Raw genomic sequence first — 17,035 nt, 5'->3', positions numbered from 1 at the left:
AACATGAGGCTTCCCCTAGACTAGTGGTCCCTAGCCTTTTTGGCACCAGGGACCGGTTTCATGGAAGACAATTTTTCCATGGACAGGGGGTGGGGTTGGGAGTTGGGGGATGGTTTCAGGATGAAACCGTTCTACCTCATATCATCAGGCATTAGTTAGAGTCTCATAAGGAGTGAGCAACCTAGATCCCTCACAAGCACAGTTCACAGTAGGGTTCAGCTCCTATGAGAATCTAATGCTGCTGCTGTTCTGACGCAGGGGTAGGGGTGGGGGCGGGGAGCTCAGGTGGTAATGCTCGCTCACCTGCTGCTCACCTCCTGCTGTGTGGCCCAGTTCCTAACAGGCCACGGACCCATACCTTGCCCAGCGGTTGAGGAATCCTGCTAGACTACAGCCTGGCAACCTCCCCCGGACTTGCTGTACCTGGTGAAATAGGCTACCAGCCAGATGACCTTGGTGCATGGGACCCATCCGCATGTTTGTACCGCTCTATCAAGAACACTGACATCAGAATTCTTTGCTTTACCTTCCTTTCATTCCCTCCCCATCCCTGCCCCCATATTTACTTGTTAGAAGTGATCAGCTTTTTCCTACTTCTTGTCTGGTAGAGACTTCCTTCCTAGGAAGCGCTAGACCTTCCTTTGATATATAAAGGTAATTTAAGAAGTTGCCCTCCTCTCTCAAAAATGCCTGCTTCTTAAGACTATGATCTTGCCAAAGGCTCAACAAAGAAGTTAGTATAAGCCTCAGAGCTGAACATGGCCCTTAGTCTAAAATTGCTCTTAGTTCTTAGTTGTGCATGTGTGTTTTTGTGTGTGTGTGTGTGTGTGTGTATATGTTTAGGATCAACCCCTTGGTCATCTAGTGAAGTCTATGGGCTGATTCTCAAAACAATGTTTGTAAATGCACAAATAAAATAAATAGCATTACAAAGATACCAAAATATACTGAAATGAAATCATCAAAATATTAATGAAATCATCAAAATATTAAAGAAACAAATTTGTGATCTGGTAATATGTGGTCTTCTTTATTAACACATTAAATAAGAAGACCTAATAATTGTCTTAATTTAGGTCTAATATTAATAATTACCTTAATTCAGAAATAGTGATAATAGTATTTCATATTTGTATTAGTCCATTTTCACGCTGCTGATAAAGACATACGTGAGACTGGGAAGAAAAAGAGGTTTAATTAGACTTACAGTTCCAATGGCTGGGGAGTCCTCAGAATCATGGTGGGAGGCAAAAGGCACTTCCTACATGGCTGCAGCAAGAGAAAATGAGAAAGAAGTAAAAGCGCAAACCCCTCATAAACCCATCAGATCTCGTGGGTTATTTACTTATTTACTATCATGAGAATAGCACAGGAAAAACCAGCTTCCATGATTCAATTACCTCCCCCTGGGTCCTCCCACAACACATGGGAATTCTGGGAGACACAATTCAAGTTAAGATTTGGGTGGGGGCACAACCAAACCATATAAATATTTTAAGGTACCTGCAGCAACGAAAATATAATATGAAAATATTTGTGATTTATAATGGTGACAAAGTCACAGGCAATGATGCTATTACTGTAGTTTGTTGATTACACTTATGATGGAAGGAAATCCTAAATTTCAACAGTAGGTTAGTGAAAATTAAAGACGTAAATTTTCCCCATTTAAGTTCATGGACCCCTGAATTCTACCCATGGACCCCTTAAAGGTCTAGGTCCCTGTTCTAGATGGTAGTATCTGGTTTCCCTATGAAAGTGTGGATGCTATGGGGTGGGGAGCTCTCAGGAGCAAGATTTCTAAGATGTGAAGATACAGTTGAAGATATTTCATAAATTTCTCTATTGTACAATCTTCTGGAAAAGAAAATTGTTGATACACATGGTTGAAGTGTGGCATGGTTGTATTCTTGCTTATGCCCACATCATCTGTTACCCATGAATTATCCAGAGTGATTCTACCATTTGATGCTTTACTGAGTATATCACAAATACTTTGTATGTATTTCTTGGTGTTTTAAAAATGCTTGCTGCTCAAATGTTACTTTTAAGTAAGAATGTAAAAAGGGATTTCTTAAAAAGTAGAAATCTAGCTCTTGAAAGGGAATAATTAAAGAGATGAAGTTAGATTCTTTCCATTGAACCTGATTGCTAGGTTATACCTAGCAACTAACCAAAAAAATCTAGCTTTTGATCAGCATATTTTCCATTAAAAATGTTCAATGCTGGCAATATTTATTGTGTACTGAAATTTTTGTGTTTGTGTGTGTGTGTGTTTAATTTATTTAGCTCTGCCAGCTAAGCCTGAGAACATTTCCTGTGTCTACTACTATAGGAAAAATTTAACCTGCACTTGGAGTCCAGGAAAGGAAACCAGTTATACCCAGTACACAGTTAAGAGAACTTAGTAAGTACAGGAGCTTGTGTTTTATCAGTCAGGGCATGGGGGAGGCAGAGGCTTCTGATTCATTCATGATTCACAACCCATATGAAGCAAAAAGTTTCCTCAGTGACAGCTTCTGGGTGATTACTGTGTGCAGCCAGTGGCTTGTGGACGGGATCTGGAGCTGCAGAGGGAGGGGAGGCATAGCCAGTGTTGACCTCTTCCTGGATTCCCCATTGGCTGAGATGAGTCACCAGTTATAAGCACAGTGGAAAAATCTGTTTATTTACTACACCCAACTATACCCTGCCTCTTTCCAGAATGTGTTATAAAACTGTTCATTCTTTCTGGATCCAGATATAGTAAGTAAGGTTGTAAACCCAGAACTAACAGGCAATTGCCCATGGTCTGCCACTAATTTGCTGTGTGACCTCTGTCAAACAGTATTCCACAGGACAATGATTCCCCAATTTTTTTTACTACCTCAAGCATCCCTCTTTATTCCAATTCTGTAGAATGAAAATTTTATAATTTTTAATTATAATTCTAGCCAAAAGCTAGATGTTTTAAGTAAATATTTGCAGGTTAAAAAAAAACTTTTTTTTTTGAGACAGAATCTCACTCTGTCACCCAGGCTGGAGTGCAGTGGTGTGATCTCAGCTCACTACAACCTCCATCTCCCAGGTTCAAGCGATTCTCCTGCCTCAGCCTCCCAAGTAGCTGGAATTATGGGTGCACACCACCATACCTGGCCAACTTTTGTATTTTTAGTAGAGACAGGGTTTTACCATGTTGGCCAGGCTGGTCTCGAACTCCGGACTTCAAGTGATCCGCCCACCTCAGCTCCCAAAAGTGCTGGGATTACAAGCATGAGCCACCGTGCCTGTCCTTTTTAACAAAAATTTTTAACATAGCTCATTACTTCCTTCTTGTGAATAATGAATAAGGGGGCCCATGTTGGGAAGCATTGTAAGATGACCTTTAGTCTTTTTCATTTCAAAACAGTCTGTGATTCCAAATTCTTTGTTTTTAAGCAAAATCTCACATTGCAAGGGAAGTCCACTTTATGTTTTCAGTGGAAGAAATGAAAAAAACAAGCAGTATTCTCAGCAGCACTGATAAAGCTACGAGAACCTATGTCAGAGAGATGCTTTAAAACAGGAGTCAGCAAATTTCTCTTCTAAAGGGCCAGATGGTAAATATAGTAATATTAAGAAGGAGATCGGTCTCTGTCAGAACTTTTCAACACTACTGTTATAGCACTCATACAGCTATAGGCAATATATAAACCAATGGGTGCGGCTGCTTTCCAATGAAACTTTATCCATGGACACTGAAATGTGAATTTAATATAATTTTCACACGCCCCAAAGTATTTTTGTTCGTTTTATTTATTTTTCAACCATTAACAGCATGTAAATAGTCTTAAGCCTACAGGCTGTGCAAGAGCAAGAGATGGGCTATATTTGACCTACAGGCTGTCGTTTGCTTATCCCTGTTTTAGAAAATAAGCATGATAAAGGCCCAATAACCCATGATCCAAATGACTTTTCTTCCAGATTTGTCAGTTCTAGTCCCAGTGTTGAATATCAATTGCTAGTAGAATGAGAGTCTGGGCACCTTTATAGGTTTACTGCTATTTTTCTGTCTTATAGAGACATTTCCCCTCTTCCTCCATCTTTCCCTTTGGGTTGTTATTATTATCACCAGTTGGACATGGAGAAATAGAAAACGCCTGGGAATCCCCAGGCCTATACCCAGCTCCCCTTGATGGCCGCAGGCCAGCTAGGCTGTCTAGAACTCCTAGGCCACTTGCATTTTTGTGAATTTATCACCAAGAGGATCTCTTCCAAGCAAAGTGGAAGGGTTTCCCTGTGGATGGCCTACCTGGGAGCACTTTTCAGTAGGTCATGGAATAAGCCAAAAACCTTCTGATGTCCAGAAACAATAGGAAAGAATTTTTCCTGGGGAGTTGGGGATGCCTTCATGGAGATAGTGATTTTTGAACTGAGGCTGAAAGGAGGTCTAGAGGTGTGGAAAAGGAGAGAAAGGTTATTTCTCAAAGGTCACAGCATGAATAAATGCAGAAATATTCAACTACAATTATAGTAATAACAGCTCACATTTATTGACTCTCTGCTGGACATTTTAAAAGTGCCTTATGTGTATTAGCTCATTTCATCCTCATAACCCTATGCTACAGATATATTACTGTCTTCATTTTACAGATGAGAAAACTAAGGCACAGAGAGGTTAAAGAACTTGCCCAAGTCACACAGTTAATAGGGGCAAAGCCACGATTCAAACCTGGTCTGATTCTAGAACCTGTGCTTATAACCACGACACATTGCCCTGGAGGCCATTTTTGTGCTGTAAAATAACCATCCACCACTCTTGAGGTCCTTTCTAGTTTCAAAATTCCATGATTCTATGTGTCTATGTCTCCCTGTATGTATTCCATGTGTATATGTCTTCCCACACACCAGCAAACACTGGTACCTTGCAAGGTGGGCCTTCTTTTCTGTTCTCAGCCTGCTTTATCTCCTCCACAACCCCCAGAACCATGTGGACTATAGCTAGAACCACCCATCTGATTCCCACTAATATGTGTATTTGTTTTCATTAAGTTACAGCTTGATAGTATATATCTAATCAATCATCTATCTATCTGTTTTAAAGATTTTTCTGAAAACAATATATACCAATGTTCAAAAATTCAACCTGAAAAATTATAAAGAATGTAAAAAGTTACCCAGAATCCCACTGCCAAGGGTAGCAGCTTGAACATTTTGATGATCTCTCTAGATATCTCCACAAAGTTATGTAAATATCTTTATGTTTATGTAACTGTGATCATTCTATACATGATATGCATCCTACTTTTTTTCACCAGCAGTAGATGCATCTTTCCATATCAATAAATACAGTATGTTAAAAACCATCACTTACATTCTATTTATGTATCTACCATAATGTATTTAACAAATCCTTACATATATGAATATATTTTTACATACATATGTAAAAGAATAAATTTTTAAGGCTAGAATCTGGAGTTTTCAGGGACCTACTCATGATTTCTTGCCAATAGGACATGCATTGCAACTATAGCTTTTCATGGCTTACAGGGATCCAAAGAGGTTTTCATGGCTCCTAAAGCATCTCAGGCGGCAGAAAGCAGGTAACCTTTACCTTTCCTTGGAGGTGAGGAAGGAATTTGGAAAGAGGATAACCAAATATCCTGGACTATACAGTTCTCAAGAAAACCCAGAGAAAAACTAACAAATTACTGCTTAATACATTAAATATGGTTATGTTTCCAAACCACTGTACTAAACTCATGTTGAATCACTTTTTCTTTCAAAGCGCTTTTGGAGAAAAACATGATAATTGTACAACCAATAGTTCTACAAGTGAAAATCGTGCTTCGTGCTCTTTTTTCCTTCCAAGAATAACGATCCCAGATAATTATACCATTGAGGTGGAAGCTGAAAATGGAGATGGTATAATTAAATCTGATATGACATACTGGAGATTAGAGAACATAGGTAAGTGTTATTTGATACTCTTATATACTCTTTATTAAATGTTTATCTCCTTCTTCTCTGTTCAAGAGGTATCTGTGGACTCAAAAGTAGGCTCATCAAGTTCAAGGATATGTGTTGTGGGTATACAGAAAATTCATCTTCTTATTAAAGAAGAAAGGAAGTGGGGGAAGGAGGGAAGGAAGGAAGGGAGGGAGGGAGGGATTCACCAAATGGGAAAAAAGGAATGAGAAACAAAAGCTATTTTGTGGGCCACTGGTTTCCTCTTGTAGTTTGTAATTGCACTCAAAGAAACAAAAAGGTCTCTCCCCACCACCCCACCCTGCCAATGTCATTGCTCATAAACGAAAAGAGCATAAAATTATTATTTTTTAAAATGCCTCACCACTTCTGACTTAAAAAAAATCTTTTTCAAAGACTCATTTTCACCATATACTTTTAAAATTATAACTGTATTGAGATATAATTCACATTATGTAAATTTCACCTTTTTAAAATGTACAGTTCAGTGGTTTTTATCGTATTCATAAAGTTGTACATATGTTACTACTGTCTAATTTCAGAACATTTTTATTGCCCTCAAAAGAAAATTCATACCCATTAGCAGTCAGTCCCCAATCCTTTGTTTTCTCTTTCCTCCATTCTCTGGCAACCACTAATCTATTTTCTGCCTGTATGGATTTGCCTATACATTTTATAAAAATATAATATGTGGTCTTTTTATCTAATTTCTTTCACTTAGCATAATGTTTTCAAGGTTCATCAATGTTGTAGCATGTATTAGTGCTTTAATTCTTTTTATAGCTAAATAATATTCCACTGGATGGATATACCACATTTTGTTTACCCATACATCAGTTTATGGACATTTGGTTTGTTGCTACCTTTTGATTATTATGAATAATGTTGCTGTGAATATTTGTATACAATTTTTTGTGTGGACATGTTTCAATTCTCTTAGATATATACCTAGTGAAATTGCTGAGTCACATGGTAACTCAATGTTTAACTTTTGGTAGAACTGCTAAACTTTATCAAAGTGACTGCACCATTTAACATTCCCACTGGCAATTTATAAAGGTTACAATTTCTGCATACCCTCACCAACACTTGTTATTGTCCATCTTTTTTTAATTATAGCCATCCTAGTGGGTGTGAAGTGATACCTTGTTATGGTTCTGATTTGCATTTATCCAATGTCTAATGATATTGAACATTTTTCATGTGTTTATTGGCCATTTGTATATCTTCTCTGGAGAAATGCTTATTCAAATCCTTTGCCTATTTATAATTGAGTTGTCTTTATTGTTGAGTTTTAAGAATTCTTTATATATTCTTGGCACAAGTTCCTTATCAGATATGTAATTTGCAAATATTTCCTCCCTGTTTGTGGGTTTTCTTTTACTTTTTAAATGGTTAAGGTAGAAAAATATTTATATGAAGTCAAAAATGTATATATTTTTTATTTGATTGTTTGTACTTTAGGTGTCATATCTAAGAAACCATTGCCTAACCTGAGGTCAGAAAGATTTACTGCTGTAGTTTTTTCTAAGAGTTTTGAAGTCTTAGTTCCTACATTTGAATTATTGATCCATTTTGAGTTAATTTTTGTATATGGTGTTAAATAGGGGTCTAACTTTATTCTTTTGCATGTGGATATCCAGTTATCCCAGAATCATTTGTTGAAAAGATGATTTCTGACCCCATGGCCCCATCCCACGTTGTTGAATTGTCTTGGCACCTTTGTAAAAATCAATTATTTCACCATAAATGTAAGGTATTTTTCAGGGTCTTCAATTCTATTCCATTGAACTATATTTTTGTAATTAGGCCAATACCACACTGTCTTGATTACTGTAGCCTTATGATAAGTTTTGAAATTGGGAAAGTGAGTCCTCCAACTGTGTTCTTTTTCAAGATTATTTTAGCTGTTGGGTCCCTTGCATTTCCATATAAATTTTAGTATTAGCTTGTCAATTTCTGCAGAGAAGTCAGCTGTGGTTTCAATACGGATATTGTCATCTTCATAATAAACAATCTTCCAATCCATGAACATGGAATATCTTTCCATTTATTTAGGCTGCCTTCAGTTTCTTTCATTAATTTGTTACAGTTTTCAGTGCAGAAGTTGTACATTTCTTTGGTTCAATTTATTCCAAAGTATTTTATTCTTTTAAATGCTATTGTAAATGGAATTGCTTTCTTAATTTTATTTTCAGATTGTTCATTGTTAGTGTATATAAATACAATTGATTTTTGTATATTGATTTGGTAATTGGCAACCTTGTTGAACTTGTTTATCGGTTCTAATAGATTTTTTAGGTGGATTCCTTAGGATTGTCTGTATACAAGGTCATGTCATCTGCAAACATAATCTTATTTCTTCCTTTATGATCTGGATATGTTTTATTTTTCTTGTCTAGTTGCCTTGTCTAGAACTTTTAGTATAGTGTTGAATAGAAGTGTTGAAAGCAGACATCATTTTCTTGTTCCTGATCTTAGGGGGAAAGCATCTAGTCTTTCACCATTTAAGTTTGATGTTAGTTTAGCTATGGGTTTTGTAGATACCCATTGCACATTGAGAAAATTTCCTTCCACTCATAGTTTGTTGAGCATTTCCTTATTGTGAATAGGTGTGGGATCTTGTCACATGCCTTTTCTTTATCTGGTGGGATGATCATATGGTTTTGTCTTTTATTAAAATGGTGTCTTACATTGACTGGTTTTCATAAGTTAAACAAACCTTGTATTTCTGTAATAAATTCCACTTGGTTGTGGTGTATAATTCTTTTTATATGTCGCTGAATTTGGATTCCTGGTTTTTTATTGAGGATTTTTGCTCCTATATTCAACATGGATATGATCTGTAGCTTTCTTGTGATATCTTTGTTTTTGGTATCAGGGTAATATTGGCCTCATAGAATGAGCTGGTAAGTGTTTCCTCATCTTCTATTTTTTGGAAAAGTCTGTGAAAGACTAGTGTTAATTATTTTTAAACCTGTCAATAGATTTCCTCAGTGAAGCCATCTGGGCCTGGGCTTTCTTTGTGGGAAGTTTTTGACTTGGTTTCTTTATAAAACATTTTTTTTAAGACCTCCCTTTGGAAGACTTACTCCACACTGTAAACATTGGTGTTAATTCATGATGATAGACCTGGAAGGCGACAAGATTATTCACTTTTTCTCAAAAACCTTCATTATTACTATTTTTACTTTCTTAAAATAAGTGTATTATTACTTTAGCAATTAAAATATTAAAAAGCAAATTCAGTTACAAAGAAAACTCAAAACAAAACAAAACAAACTTTCTAGTCCTTCTTTCAACTAGATTTAGTATCTATTTAAATATTCTGTAATTGCCACTGCTTAAAACTTTGAGGAATTTTGGCCTAAATTGATACAATACTGGAATTATAAAATTAAACTCTGAAGAAACTCTGTTTTTATAATATGTTTCTAGGACCTGGTAAAGTGTTGCTAAGTACTAAGAATTTTTTTTAATCCTTTAATGAAAGCATTTAATATCAGAATAATAAGCATAATAATTTTATAATAATTAGGTTAGTACAAAAGTAATTGTGGTTTTTGCCATTACTTTCAATAGAACTTTTCTTATTTAAATTCAAGTGGATAGAACTATGACAGTGCTTTTAAGAGCAATTAAAAATATTTTGGGCTGGCGTGGTGGCTCACGCCTGTAATCCCAGCACTTTGGGAGGCTGAGGCAGGCGAATCATGAGGTCAAGAGATTGAGACCATCCTGGCCAACATGGTGAAACCCCGTCTCTACTAAAAATACAAAAATTAGCTGGGTGTGGTGGTGCGCACCCCTCCCGAGTGGGAGGCTGAGGCAGGAAAATCACTTGCACTCGGGAAGCAGAGGTTGCAGTGAGCCGAGATCATGCCACTACACTCCAGCCTGGTAACAGAGCAAGACTCCATCTCAAAAAATATATATATTTTGATCTCTAATTGAGATACGTCCTCCCTACCCCCAGTTTACAGTGATAATTTGCTTAAACCTTTTTCACAGATAATGCCGGAGTTTACTTTGGTCCAGCCTCTGACATAAATTATTACAGTTAGTGGTATCTAAATAAATAAACTTTAGCTATGTTTGATATGCATCAGTTTTTGACTTAAAATGTATTCTGTCTGATTTTAGTATGCCCACCCTGCTCTCTTTTGTTTACTATTTGCATGGAACATCTTTTTTCATCCTTTCACTTTCAATCTATTTGTATTTTCAGATCTAAAGTTAGTCTTTGTAGATAGCATATAGTTAGATCTTTTTTTAATTTAAATTTTTTATTTTATTTTTTATAGAGACTTGCTATGTTACTCAGGCTGGTCTTGAACTTCTGGCCTCAAATGAATCCTCTGCTTTGGCCTCCCAAAATGTTGAGATTACCAGCATGAGCCCTTGTGCCCAGCCAGTTGGATTTTTTTTTCTTTAATTATCTGCTGATCTGTGTATTTGGGTTGGAGAGTTTAACCTATTTACATTTAAAGTAATTGTTGATAAGGAAGGACTTACTTTTGACATTTAAAATTTTTTCTTTTATATTTTATAGCTTTTTTATCCCTCTTTTTTTCATTATTGTCTTCTTTTGTGTTTAGTTGATTTCTTTGTGGTGACGTGTTTTGATTTCCTTTGGTGTATTTTCTATAGATACTTTCTTTGAGATTACCATGGGGACTACAAATAGCATCTAAAGTTATAACAATCTAATTTGAAATGATATCAACTTAACTTCAATTGCATATAAAACTCTACTCCTACACAGCTTCATTCCCCATCCCCATTTTATGTCATTGATGTCACAAATTACATCTGTATCCATTGTATACCATAAAGCTGTAATTGTTTGTCATACATTAGTCTTTTAAATTCTTTGGAAAATAAAAAGAGGAATTATAAACCATAATTACAATAATACTAGCTTTTATATTTGCTTGTGTATTTATACTAGAGATCTTTATATCTTCATCTGGCTCCAAGTTAATGTCTAGTGTCCTTTCATTTCAACCTGAAGGACTCCTTTTAGCATTTCTTATAGGGCAGGCCTATTGGTAATGAACTCTCTCAACTTTTATTTATTTTGGAATGTCTTAATTTCTCCCTCATTTTTGAAGAATAGTTTTGCCAGGTATGTAATTCTCAGTTGACAATTTTTTTTCTCTTTCAGCACTTTAAATGTATTATCCCACTGCCTTCTGGGCTCTAAGGTTTTTGCTGATCTTAGTTGAAGATCCATTGTATGTGATGAGTTGTATCTCTCTTGCTGCTTCCAAGATACTGTCTTTGTCTTTCTGGGGTTTGGTTGTAATGTGTCTTAGTGTGGGTCTCTTTGGGTTTATCCTACTTGGTATTCACTGGGATTCTTGGATTTGTAGATTTGTGTATTTCATCACATTTGGGGACTTTTTAGCTACTGTTTCTTCAAATAATCTCTCCACCACTTCCTCTCTCTCTTCTCTTTCAGAAACTCCCAAAATGTGTTTATTGGTTGACTTGATCCTGTTCCACAGCTCCCTTAGACTCTGTTTATTTTTCCTTATATTTTTTCTTTCTGTTCCTCAGACTCAATACTTTCAGTTGTTCTATCTTCACATTTACTGATTGTTTCTTATGCCTGCTTAAGTTTACTGCTGAACCCCTGTAGTGAATTTGTATTTCAGGTACTGTGATTTTCAACTTCAGAGTTTCTGTTTGCTTCTTTTAAAAAAAAATTTATATATTTTTGTTGATATTCTCATTTTGTTCATGTATTATTTTCCTGATTTCCTTTAGTTATTTGTCCATGTTTAACTTTAGCTCTTTGAACATATTTAAGGTGATCATTTTAGGGTCTTGGTCTAGAAATTCTGATGGCTGGGCTTCCTCAAGGACAGTTTCTGTGGATTTATTTTGTTTACTTAAATGGGCCATGTTTTCCTGTTTCTTTGTATGCCTTGCAATTTTTGTTGTTGTTGTTAAAAATTGGGCATTGGAAAAAACAGCTACCTCTCCACGTCTTTGCAGACTGACTCTGTGCTGGGGCTGTTCTTCATAGATTAGCTGGGCTTACTCTGAGCCTAGGGATCAGCCCAAGGTGAAAACTTAAAGTCTTCTCAGTTCTTTTCTGAATATACATCTTGCGTAGGCCTGGCTGGTGCTTTCTCAGTTACACTGTATATACACACAGCTGCTTTTTTTTCTTCTTTTTTTGAGACAGGGTCTGGCTCTGTTGCCCAGGCTGGAGTTCAGTGATGCCATCATAGCTCATGGCAACCTCCCCTTCCTGGTCTCAAGCCATTCTCCCACCTCAGCCTCCCAAGTGGCTGGGACTACAGGCACACACCACACCTGGCTACTTTTTATATTTTTTTGTAGAGGTGGCATTTCACCATGCTGCCCAGGCCAGTTTCAAACTTCTGAGCTCAAGTGATCTGCTTGCCTCAGCCTTTCAAAGTGTTGGGATTACAGGTGTGAGCCACTATGCCCGGCCACAGCTGCTTTTGAATGTCTTAATTTCCCAAAGAGTCTTACCCAGTTTCTCCTTAGATTTTATATAATTTATTGTATGTCTGCATACATAATCTCTTGCCCCAGGCTTCCATGTGTCTGTAGTCTCCCTGTAGCTTTTATGAGCAGTGCCTGGCTCTTTTCCTGCCTGAGATTAAAGTTAGGCGAAACAGAGACCAGTCGTTTAGTCTGCCCTCAGACAGGCTGGAATATAAGTAAGTGTGCTCTGTTCTCTTTAGTTGGTAGAAGAGAAATAGGACCTGAGATGCCACCTTCTTCAAACCAAGACCACTGATGTTTCAGGGAGAGGGTGGGGCAAGGGCAAGTAAGACAGCCACAAAACTATTTTCCTGCCACTTTGAAGGTGACTTTGTCTTGATTTGGTGTTTATAATGGTTATAAACCTTGGGTTGATTTCCAGAGCTCCTACAAGTTTAGTTCAGCCAGTTTCTGTCCTTTTTTTTTTTTTTTTTTTTTGAGATGGAGTGTTGCTCTATCACCCAGGCTGGAGTGCAGTGGCGCGATCTTGACTCAATGCAACCTCCGCCTCCCAGGTTCAAGCAATTCTCCTGCCTCAGCCTCCCAGGCAGCTGGGACTACAGGCACGCGCCACCATACCCAGCTATTTTTGTATTTTTAGTAGAGACAGGGTTTCACCATGTTGGCCAGGATGGTCTTGATCTCCTCACCTTGTGATCCACCTGCCTCAGCCTCCCAAAGTGCTGGGATTACAGGCATGAGCCTCCGAGCCCAGCCCTGTCTTTTTTTTTTTTTTTTCAATGTTTTCATGGGAGAACAAGAACTTAGAGCTACCTAGTCTGCCATTTTGCTGATGTCACTTGATATAAATCAGTTCTTAATGAGATATTCTGAGAGCTATTTTTATTCAGAGGAATAACTAATACTTTCTATCTCCTTGGTTATAGAGTATTAGAGTTAAGTGGAACTACAGTAGGTATTTGTGTTTATTCTGACTGGAGGTGGTTTAGTGTAATGAACAGGGGCAGCAACTTTGGTGTGGACACAAATGAGCCTTAGATTGGCTTCTTATTAGAAAGTTATTTTCCCTTTTCCAATACCAGTTTTATCTTCTGTAGAATGGATATAATAAATGTTAGGTGGTTGAGAGGATTCAACAAAATGATTCACCTAAAAAAATACTTATCAAGTGCTCAATACATATCAATAATTTTATGGAAATATTTAATATGTCTATTGTATACAGCTCTACTTACTAGTGGCCACATGGATTGATGACCACCCTTTAGTCCAGGCATCAGTACAAATTATTTTTTGAGTAGCTACCAAGAGTTTTCTGAATATTTTTACCCAGTTAATGTTTTAAAGTCCATGTCTTTAAGTAGGGATTTTGCTTTCTAAAACTCTTCAAGAATTACAAAGACCCCATTCTCCATGATGTGATTATTTTACATTGCATGCCTGTATCAAAACAGCTCATATGTCCCATAAATATACACACCAACTATGTACTTAAAAAATTAAAAATTTTAAAAATTAAAAAAAGAATTACAAAGACTAAAAAGATAATACTATTCAATTCTAGCTAGCAAGAGTCTGGTGAGATGGGTATTCATACAATGTTGATGGAAACTGAAATTGGTATAACCTTTCTGGAAAGCTAAATGGCACTGTGTGACAGCAGCCCTAAACATGGTCATGCCCTTTTACCCAGTCAGCCTCTGCTAAGGGGTCTAAGGAAACCACCAGAGATGTAAAGGAAAATTCAACCATCATCCATTTACTCATTCACTTAACAAATATTTGATACCTGCTAAATGTCAGGTGTTAATTCTAGACTCTGTGATCAAGACCAGCCTTTGTCCTCAAGGAGTTTTAAATGAAAAATTAGAAACACTATTGTTAGCAGTGGAAGTTATCTGAGTTACCAGCAGCAAATCCGTATGGGTCTGCAGCAACCTCAGTTCTTGCCTCCTCGGAAGAAAGAATTCAACTGAGGGGCATACGACAGAAGAAGAAACTGAGGCACGTTTTAGAGAAGGAGTGGAAGTTTATTAAAAAGCTTTAGAGGCCGGGCGCGGTGGGTCATGCCTGTAATCTCAGCACTTTGGGCGCCTGAGGCGGGCGGATCACGAGGTCAGGAGCTTGAGACCGTCTTGGCTAACATGGTGAAACCCTGTCTCTACTAAAAATACAAAAAATTAGCTGGGCGTGGTGGCAGATGCCTGTAGTCCCAGCTACTAGGGGGGCTGAGGCAGGAGAATGGCGTGAACCCGGAAGGCGGAGCTTGCAGTGAGCCGAGATGGCGCCACTGCACTCCAGCGTGGGTGACAGAGCAAGACTCCATCTCAAAAAAAAAAAAGAAAAAAAGAAAAAGAAAAAAAAGCTTTAGAGCAGGAATGGAAAGAAGGAAGAAGGTAAAGAACGCTTGGAAGAGGGCCAAGTGGGCATCCTGGAGGTCAAGTGCCCCGTTTGACCTTGGACTTTTCTACGCCTTGGGTTTTCTACGCCGGCCTACTTCTGGCACCTTGCGTCCCATTTCCCTTGATTCTTCCCTTACGGTGACGGGCCCACTTGCACGGCGGCCTGCTAGCACTTAGGAGGTGAGCATGCGCAGTGTATTTAGTGGAGTCGTACGCATGCTCAACTGAGGCGTTCTTCCCTTTTCCATTGGAATGCCCCCAGAAGCTCATATACCAGTTAAACTCTGCCATTTTGCCTCTTAATGGCCATGCTTGAGCCCACTCGCCCAGTTCCTGAGATTTTTTTTTTTTTTTTCGGAGACAGAGTCTCACTGTGTCGCCCAGGCTGGAGTGTGGTGGTGCAATCTCGGCTCACTGCCACCTCCGCCTACTGGGTTCAAGTGATTTTCCTGCCTCCTGAGTAGCTGGGATTATTGGCGCCCGCCACCATGCCCGGCTAATTTTTGTATTTTTAGTAGAGATGGTGTTTCACTATGTTGGCCAGGCTGGTCTTGAACTCCTGACCTCCTGATCTGCCTGCCTCAGCCTCCCAAAGTGCTGGGATTACAGATGTGAGCCACTGCGTCCAGCCCAATTCCTGAGATCTTACTGGGGAGCTGCCAATCACCAGTTACGGGTGTTTTTATATATTGGGAAACTGCCTTTCCCTGGTGCTGGCTACAGTCAATTATTAGGTTTGCAAGGCAGCGTGACAATGGTCTGAGCATCACCTGATGGTCACCTGACTTTCCTGGTGGGGTGTAGGGGGAGCCCTCTCCTGTCCTTCTCATGCCTGATTAGCTACCTACTGTAATACCATGAATGTGCGATAATAGAACATAAGTCAAAAAATTATGTTCGTTCATAAAGTAGAATATTATGAACCTTAAAAATCATGTTTTGAAGAATTATTAATACAAGGGGATATATGCTGATTGCATAATGTTATTTTTAAAAAACAAAAGCTTTATTTAGCGTAATACCAATTTTGTTAGAAGATAATGCAAATAATTATACAGAAAACAGCTGAAAGGAAATATACCAAAATGGTAATAAGGGTTATCTCTGGTTGATGGGATAATGGATGATTTTTAGTTTTTCTTTGTATTTTTCTACACTTAAAAAATGTTGTATAATAAGCATATGCTACATTTATAACTAGAAAAATGCATATTTTCAAAGAGAGAAATTTAAGGCTAAAATGTTTGCAGTGTGCAAGGAAAATGAGAGTTATTTTCTAGTGTTTATAGTGGGTATTCCATCATCCTAGGGGTCAAGGAAGGAGAGGCCTAGGGGAGGTGAGAGTAAATAAGAGAGGCAGCCTATTTTCTGGTTGTGTGGTCTCTTTTTACCTCCCTTCTGCTTGGCATAGCATATGACCAATCAATAAGAGGCTGATTTGCTGAAAAATCACAGGAATGCATCCTTCTCTCACTGGGTATTCCTTTTTCAGAGGTGTTGGGGTTGGGGGGGGTGACATTCCTTTTGTACTGCCTTGCAAATGCCATCTTCGTTCCATATAGCAGACCACAATGCACATATCATTTTTTTTCAATTTTGGGTGGATGCTATTAGCAAATTCTTATCTTTTTGCAGATATGAGAGTTGTATGATTTTTATTTTCAGCGAAAACTGAACCACCTAAGATTTTCAGTGTGAAACCAGTTTTGGGCATCAAACGAATGATTCAAATTGAATGGATAAAGCCTGAGTTGGCGCCTGTTTCATCTGATTTAAAATACACACTTCGATTCAGGACAGTCAACAGTACCAGCTGGGTAAGTTATGCCATTATAATAATATTCCTATTAGAGGCCCAGAGGAAAAGAATCATTGACAACTATTGTTGACCTGGAATCATTATTTCACTTTTTACATTAAAAATAGAAGAGAGACATTGCTAAGTACTTCTCCTTCCAGTTTTCCATTTTTCCATCTGGACCTTTTAGATTGGAAGAGTGTTCTACGATAGGCATTTTTGCCTTCTGAGCACAGGGACATAATAAAGAGTGAGAAATTTACTTCTGCATTATATCCAAGTTTGTGTCTGGCTATGTTGGCTACCAGAGAGTCTATGGTTTGGCCATTTTATTTTTTATTTTTCTGACCTTTTATAAAATCATGAGGTATAACATACATTTGGAAAGGTGAACAAAACA

At 37.8% G+C, this 17,035-nt stretch overlaps 1 protein-coding gene across 2 annotated transcripts in view; it reads left to right on the top strand.

The window, feature by feature from the left end:
- IL31RA (interleukin 31 receptor A) overlaps positions 1-17,035 on the top strand; it is a 71,146-nt gene that overhangs the window by 14,988 nt on the left and 39,123 nt on the right. For both annotated transcript variants that reach the window (XM_016953300.3, XM_016953301.4), the window contains exons 3-5: positions 2,290-2,407; positions 5,750-5,931; positions 16,503-16,654. In XM_016953300.3, the coding sequence (XP_016808789.1) occupies positions 2,290-2,407; positions 5,750-5,931; positions 16,503-16,654 (452 nt within the window). The remainder of the gene's footprint in view (positions 1-2,289; positions 2,408-5,749; positions 5,932-16,502; positions 16,655-17,035) is intronic.

Source organism: Pan troglodytes, chromosome 4 (assembly GCF_028858775.2).
Source record: "Pan troglodytes isolate AG18354 chromosome 4, NHGRI_mPanTro3-v2.0_pri, whole genome shotgun sequence".
Lineage (NCBI taxonomy): Eukaryota > Metazoa > Chordata > Mammalia > Primates > Hominidae > Pan > Pan troglodytes.
The sequence above is the reverse complement of the archived record's forward strand: the minus strand, read 5'-3'. Positions and strand labels throughout refer to the sequence as shown.